At 46.1% G+C, this 8,041-nt stretch overlaps 1 protein-coding gene across 1 annotated transcript; it reads left to right on the top strand.

Moving 5' to 3' along the window:
- Positions 1-6,453: 6,453 nt before the first annotated feature.
- LOC122448494 (small integral membrane protein 20-like) lies at positions 6,454-7,161 on the top strand. Its single transcript, XM_043479825.1, has one exon. It carries the CDS (start codon positions 6,696-6,698, stop codon positions 6,999-7,001), a length of 306 nt encoding a protein of 101 aa, XP_043335760.1. The 5' UTR covers positions 6,454-6,695; the 3' UTR covers positions 7,002-7,161.
- Positions 7,162-8,041: the final 880 nt, after the last annotated feature.

Raw genomic sequence — 8,041 nt, forward strand, 5'->3', positions numbered from 1 at the left:
GCACCTGCTGGGTTTTCCAAAAATGAGGATTTCTCAGGCTGGGCTTCTATTTTATAGGTGCAGACTCTGATGGCAAGAGTCCCCTCACTCGAGCCTCAGCCATCAGAAAGAACCATGGACAAAGGAAAATACACACTAATTTAAGACTCATTCTGATTACGGACCAAGTCCCATCTCTGTAGATGCCACCTGCGCTGAGACCACCTCCCTCCATCATTCTGCAGCTCCCAACCTTCTCAGCGGGCACAGTTGACGTCATTTCCTTGTAAGCTGCCGTCGGCCTCTCCCACCAGGACGGCAGCCTGGCCCTCCTCACGGTCACAGTGCCCAGGGTGCCCGACAGCTCAGGGACTCGGGATTACACGAGTGACCGAAGGGCTTGACTGCACAAAATTCCGTCAGCAGGCAGGGACCGGCCCTTCCTGAGCCTGCTCTCCTTTGGTACGGATGCGGGAAGGCGGCTGAGTGGAGCTCCCCTGTGAGCCTCTCAGCTCAGCTGCCGCAGGGCCGCAGAAGCCATCACCTGCTCCTAGGACATCTGGGCTTTTTAGATGCAGGAAGGTGTGTATGGCAGCATCTTTGCTACAGCATCCTAGTAGCAAAAAACTGGAAACAAAAGGAATAAATGCTGGCACAGTCACATATGGAATATCATATAGTCGGCCCTTGGATGCGGAACCCATGCGCACAGAAGTGCAACCATATACTACGTTATTTTATATCAGGGACTTGAGCCATCTGTGGATTTCAGCTTGGGCAGTAGTAGTCCTGAAACCAGTCCTGCTAAGGTTACCAAGTGATGGCTACTGATTGTATGACAATGAGTAAAATTAATGAATAAATCTGTATGAATTGTGTCAAGTGAATTTCCATTAGGTATGATGGAGTGACAAGAATAAAATGCACTAATATGTAACATACTACCCCATTTCGGGAAAACAATGGTAAGTTATCCTTGTCGAGGGTTACTTAAACCTGGATAAAAATACGAAATGATAGCAACTTCACTGTGAAGACCGCTGGTGTGCAGGGCCTGAGTGGGAGAAGAGGGGAGAAGATTATGGAGAAGAAGGGAGATGTTGGCAGAAATCAAGGAAAAAAGAGGAAGAAAATTAGAGGGCAGGAGGAGAAGGGGATGACAGAGGATGAGATGGTTGGATGGCATCACCGACTCGATGGACATGGGTTTGGGTAGACTCTGGCAGTTGGTGATGGACAGGGAGGCCTGGTGTGCTACAGTTCATGGGGTCACAAAGAGTCAGACACAACTGAACGACTGAACTGAACTGATATTAAAATCATGTACTTATAAAAAATTATATAATTATGCATGCATGATAAGCAGAATTGCCTTTTTTTTTTTTTTAAATGTGAGACACACCTGAAATGATGGAAGAAACTTTGAACATATTTTTTAGGAGAGAAAGATGAAGAAGCAATAAGTTAATGTTTACCTTAGGAGTTGAGTAGAAAGAAAACGAGGTCAATGCCAAGAAAGATGGAAATAAAAGGAATCACGTATCTGAGATTTTTAAAAACGGAAATGTCTTAAAGCTAATACGAAACATTAGTTGCTTATTAAGGATGAAGAAGATAGGGATGCTCACTGTGTTATTTTTTCCTACTTTTCTGTGTTCTTACACTTTCTTGTTAGGAAAAAAAACTACATCAAAAGACACATTCAGCAAAGTGTCCCCATGAGGGCTCCTCTCTCCCAGAAGCAGGAGGCATGCGTCCTGGGGGCGACGATGTCAGGGTTCCTCCCCTGTTCTGGGGCTGCTGCCCCCAAAGCCAGGACTTCTGCATCAGCGGGGGATACAAACAAACTGGGGGACACTGATTCTGATTTTCCTCCGCCTGCCATCGCTTCTCTGCCTACTGCCCCCTTACGGAAGGCATCTCTCAGAGTTTTGCCTGATTCTGGTATCTCAAGGGTTGAGCATGCTGTGGGGACGGCCTGGGTGCACACTCTGGAGCTGCCGAGGACTAGCTGCGCGATTTTCTTCAAGGAGGAAAGGAGAGGGGGCAGGTGCTCGAGGTGGAGCTTGGTGGAGGAAGGAGCCTTCATTCTTCCTCTCTCCACGGAGCCTACTCCCGTATCTGGGTAGCTCATTCTGAAGTCTGCCTTTGCTGCAGGTTTACTTCTGGATGGTTCTGCAGCCTGCCTCTGTCACACCAAAACTATGCAACTCCTCCTGAGCCAGGCAGCGGGCACCCAGCATGGTAAGTAGACACACACCTGTCTTCCCATGGGTCCAGTGGGGAGGGTAGATATGGCCTCAAGCGTAGTCCAGGGACTAAAGTGCTGGGCTAGTAGGTCCTCCATCTGACCAGCTGACTGAAGCTGTTTCCTCTTATGTAAAACCAGCGTTACACACTGGGTATATCCTTGAAGTCTGCAGTCAGCGGGCTTCCCTGGTAGCTCAGTGGTAAAGAATTCACCGTCCTACAGAAGCCACAGGAGACGCAGTTTCAATCCTTGGGTCGGGACAATCCCCTGGAGGAGGGCGAGGCAACCCACTCCAGTGTTCTTGCCTGGAGAATCCCACGGACAGAGGAGCCTGATGGGCTACAGTCCATGGGGTCGCAGAGAGTTGGACATGTCTGAAATGACTTAGCACGCATGCACAGGCTGTCAGTGTTGGGACTTTTTGTTTCTGGTGTGTCTTCCTTCGTCACAACCATGAGGCCACAGTCTTCGATGGTTTCACTGACCATAGTTTTCTTAGAGCCTTAACTAGTACCTGGCATATACAGGTGCTCTGTAAATATTTGTGGAGTCAATTCCTTTTGTCTTATAGTTGGACTTTAGAATTTAAAAGAAAATTCCCTTGCTTCCTTCCCTAAGAGGAGATATTTTTAAGGGTCTATCTAAAGACCATATCTAGACATTGTAGTTTTGGGTGGTAGGAAATTCACATCTTCAGTTTTAACTAGATGTCACCAAATGTTTTCCAAAGGGTTGCATCAACTTCCACTCCAAAGAGAAGTTTATAAGGGGTCTCCTTTGTCTGCATTCTTTTTTTTTTTTTGGCCATGCCATGTGGCATGTAGAATCTTAGTTCCCTGACTAGGGACTGAATCCAAGCCCACTGCATTGGAAGCTCGGCCTTAACCACTAGATCATCAGGGAAGTTCCTTGCCTGCATTCTTTCTAGGATTGGGTATGATCAGACTTTTAAATCCTCTGCCAAAGATTTCTCTTGAAAGGGAAAATGCAAATGAAGCTGTTTTCAGAATATATCACACCTTTAAATGTTTTTTTTTAAATACTGTGACTAGATTTTGACACTGTTATCACCCCAGACCTCAGCTCAAATGTCCCCCTCTCCCTTCCCCCGAGGCCGTTCCCAAATCCCTACAGAGGCTGGTTTCCCCTTCAGTCACTTTCCGCCCCATCTCTCTGTTTATTTCCTGCATGAAGCACTGGAATCAGAAATAATCTTTTGAGCAGTTCTTTTTGATTGCTTTCTCCTCAGTGTGTCTACAAGGGCTCTTATCTGTCATCACCAGATTTCCGAGCCTTGTTCGGAGCCTGGGTAAGAATGTAAGAGATACTTATAGAATAAACGAAAGCGTATACGACCTTTTACAAAGCTAAAGCCGTTTTAGACATTTATTAGGCATCAGGTTTATTTTTTTTAATCTTAACAGTATTAGGCAAGTACTGTTATCAGATAATCTTCCTCTTTTATTTCACCTTACTGCTCCTAAACCACAGATTTCATAATTCATTCAATAAGTGATTGATAGGTCACTTATTTGCCAGTGACTGTGCCATGAAAGTACTCATGGGATGAAGACAGAATTATATATCTGCAATTTTGCTGAAAGTAGGGGTTGGGTGACCCAGCCAGAGTGACATGTGGAATCTGGCTTCAAGAATTTCTCAAAAGAAGGAACTTTTTTTCAGTAGAGAAGTAATAGTGGGAACAATAAGGAAAGCTAAAATATTCTGGATGTTTACCATGTGTGAGGCCCCGAACTAGCTGCTTTACATGAATTATATTTTTAATCATCAGAAAAACCATACAGGGTAGTTATTGTTAAAGTGCAGTCACCTCTGGGTCCGTTTAACTTCTCTGAATTCTACTAGATGTGTGTGGGGAGAAAAGAGGGAGAGAGAGAGGAAAAAAGAAGGATTTAAATTTACCTGGGCAGGGATTTCCCTGGTGGTCCAGTGGCTAAGAGTCCGAGCTGTCAATGTAGGGGCCTGGGTTCCATCCCTGGTCAGGGAACTAGATCCCACATGCTGAGCAAGGAATGTACATCAAACCTCTAAGAGTTCACTTTCCACAACTAAAGATCCCGCATGCCGCAACAAAGACTGAAGATTCCATGGGCTGCACCTAAAATCTGGTGCAGCCAAATAAATACTGAAATAACTAAACAAATTACCCAGGCACCCATGTGCGTTATTTCAAGGAAGAGATGGAGTGGGAGGTCCCTGGTCCTGAGTTTTGTCTGGTCCTTGCCTGCTCTACTACTATAACGGAAAGGATGGTCAAGGGTAATTTTTGATCATACTTGATTTCTTCCCCTCTACACATTAGCTTTTAGAACTAAAGCCTTTGCAAATGGAGGCTCAGAAGAGCTGAATGTCTTCTATAGCAAAGTTACATGCTTGCACAGCAGTTTCAACAACTATAGGGACCAGTTTCTCTGATCTGAGCACATCTCCTGACTTTAATGTCACCATGTTTTAGGTCCTTGGCACAGGCCCACGCTATGAGCACGCTGCCTGTGTGCTAAGTCACTTCAGTCGTGTCTGACTCTTTGCGACCCCATGGACTGCAGCCCGCCAGGCTCCTCTGTCCAAGCGATTCTCCAGGCAAGAATCTCAGAGTGGGTTGCCATGCCCTCCTCCAGGAGATCTTCCTGACCCAGGGATCGAACCTGCTTCTCATTGTCTCCTTCACTGGCAGGTGGGTTCTTTACCACCAGCACCACCTGGGAAGCCCAAAGTAAAAGTGTGAGTCGCTCAGTCGTGTCTGACCCTTTTGCAACCCTATGGACTGTAGTTTTCTAGGTTCGCTCTATCCATGGAATTCTCCAGGCAAGAATACTCGATGAGTAGCCATTTCCTTCTCCAGGGGATCTTCCCGACCCAGGGATCGAACCTGGGTCTCCTGTATTGCAGGCAGGTTCCTTACCCCTGAGCCACCGGGGCACTTTAGCGCATCAGTTATTACTGTTACAGAGATTACTTCCTCCAAGAACACGGAACTAAGCAAGCTCTGGGAGAGGTGCTAAAGACTGCAGTGAAGCCGCTTTCACTGGAGGTCTTTTTAACAAGAAGAGATACTAAACTGACTTGGATTTCTTAGATGCACTGGAGACAGGGGGAAAGAAATCTGGAAGGTTATTCTAAACCCAGGATTCTGTGACCATCTCATAGTTTCCCAGACTTCCTTGATCACAGAAATCATTTCCTAAAAAACAAAAACAAGAAAGAAATGCACATCCAAACAAACAAAACAAAATAAAACACAGTTCCTGGCACACAGGAAGTGCTCAATAAATATTTGTTGAATGATGGAAGGAAAAAAATCACAAATTGAAAAACAAAATGTAGGACCTGATCTTTGCCAATAACCTTTCTCAAACCATATATGTTTCTGTCTTATGTTGGTACACACACACACACACACACACACACACACACACACACCCCTACACCTCTTATATAAGTTTGTATCATCATACCAAAATCTTTAAAGGTGTTTAACAAACTGTTTAAAGTAGGTCCTCTTTGGGGCTTACCTAATGGTTCAGCAGATAAAGAACCCGCCTGTTGATGAAGGAGACATAGGAGACGAAGGTTTGACCTCTGGGTCAGGAAGATCCCCTGGAGAAGGGAGTGGCAACCCACTCCAGTATTCTTGCCTCGAAAATTCCATGGACAGAGGAGCCTCTAGGGCTGCCGTCCATGGGGTCGAAAATAGTTGGACACGGCAAGGAACACATTGTTGTTGTTTGGGGAGAGAGAAACTGTCTTTGCTCCTAAAATGCTTGACTCTTAAGAGGAAGAGACACCGGAGATCTCTCTCTCCTTCACATCCACGCACAGTGAAAAGGCCACGCGAGGACACAGCCGGAAGATGCCATCTGCAAGTCCAGGGGAGAGCCCCTGCCAGAAACCAGTCTTGGTCAGGGGCTTCCAGCCTCCAGAAGCGGGCGTGGCTCTCTATGATGGAAGCCCAAGCCGCCCAACACAATGAAGCAAAGAACAGCTCTCCACGAGAGAGACCACCCTCCATCCAGGCAGCCGTGTGAACCGCTCTCCCTCTGCGTGTGATTTCCGTTTCGCAGGTAAAGTCACACGTATGCAGCTGAGTGGGATTTTGAACCCAGCACAGATGACTTCCAAAGGCTGTGTTCTCTGCCACCATGGGGGTGGGCGGGTGGGGAGGTGAATCCCATAATTTTCGGATTTCTCTACAATACGCTTTATTTAAAGTTTGAGGCAGTTCCATTTCTCACTTTATTAAGGGACCAGGAGAGGGAAACCCTGTTAATTTCCCTTTATCAGGATGTTTTTCATCACAAGCACCAATAGACGGATGAAATTTGGCTCAAACGAGAAGTCCATCTTTTTTTTTTTTTTTAATTTTTTTTTTTGAGAAGTCCATCTTTTATTCACACTTAACAAGAACCCAGAGGTTGACCCAGAGGTTCCAAGGCTGGTGCAGGAGATGACCAACACCGTTAAGAAACCAGACCCCGGCCCAGCCGGCGGGAGCTGGGTTTGGAGAGTCCCGGGCACTCGGAGAATCCGCGTAGCTCCGGCTGGAGCCAGGTCCGGAAACCTGCGCACTGCTCTCGTTTTCCGCGGCTTCATCTCCCTGCGCGGCGCCGCCTGCTACCCCATCTACTTCCAGGCCTTAATGTGGCTGGAGGAGTACAAGAAGGAAGAAGCCATGAATCGAGCTGGTATTGTTCAAGAAGATGTGCGGCCACCAGGGTTGAAAGCGTGGTCGGATCCATTTGGCCGGAAATGAGAAGACTAACACCGCCTCTAATGATGCAAGTAGACAGAGGCGTCATGCTTCCTGGTCTGCAGCAAGTGCAGTAAGTCACCTGGCTGGAGAACAGTGGCTGAGCAGAAAACTCTGGAAGGCCATAGAGAGTCCTGTGCATGAGGATTACGTCCCCTCTTAAAAGAACCCTGGAACAAATCATACTGTTAGGAGGGTTTTCATGATTTGGTTTCCTTCCTAAAAATGAAGCTGTCTCACTCAGCTGGGCTTGAAGGCCATCTACATATTATTCAGTCTCTACCTCTTAGCCAGCCAAGCTGTGATATGAATACAAGCAACGAGTAGACTGGGGGAAGACCCTAGACTGTTTTGCCATCCTCCAAATAGGAAATTTCAGGGGAAAACTGCCATATTGAGTACCCTCATAGGGCTCTTTGAAAATGTTAAAGTTGATAAAACTCTTTGAGGACAAGGTACATTGTGTTCTTTAAGAATAAATAGTTCAACTCAGCCATCTCATTAGGAAGGTTGCTGCATGTTGAGAAATAAACAAATTTGAAGCAAACTAAATGGGTCTGCATGCCTATTAGAAACCATTGTTGAATTGACTGAAGTGAAAATGTATATATTAAAATGATTTCTCTTACTTCAAAAAAAAAAAAAAAAAGAAAGAAACCAGACCTCTCCATTCCTCCATCCATCATTCTTGTCATTTTCACTCTGTCCCTGAGTGTCCTCACAGTCACAGGATGGCTGCTGTAGCCCCAGCACCTCCTCCTACAACCACGTCAAAGGCAGGAAAAGGGGGGAAATATATATAGAGCAGAGGAAATAGAGGAGGTGGAAATCTTATAGATTTATAGAGGAGGAAATCTTATAGAGGAGGAAATCTTCCTTTAAAGTCCTCTAGCAGGTTTCTCGGTTTCCCCCTTTTTGTCTGTGGCCTGAACTGGGTTACATGCCCACTTCTAGAACATTCTCTGGCAAAAAGCCTCAGGGGTGGGTGGAAAGGTATTGGGAACTCACCTTCCTTGAGCACCCACCTCCAGATAACCTGAAGA

The sequence above is a fragment of the Cervus canadensis genome, chromosome 10, assembly GCF_019320065.1.
Source record: "Cervus canadensis isolate Bull #8, Minnesota chromosome 10, ASM1932006v1, whole genome shotgun sequence".
Classification (NCBI taxonomy): Eukaryota; Metazoa; Chordata; class Mammalia; order Artiodactyla; family Cervidae; genus Cervus; species Cervus canadensis.

What these genes read in the sequence shown, in the direction of transcription:
- LOC122448494 (XM_043479825.1), top strand. Translation starts at nt 6,696, where the DNA reads ATGACCAACACCGTTAAGAAACCAGACCCCGGCCCAGCCGGCGGGAGC.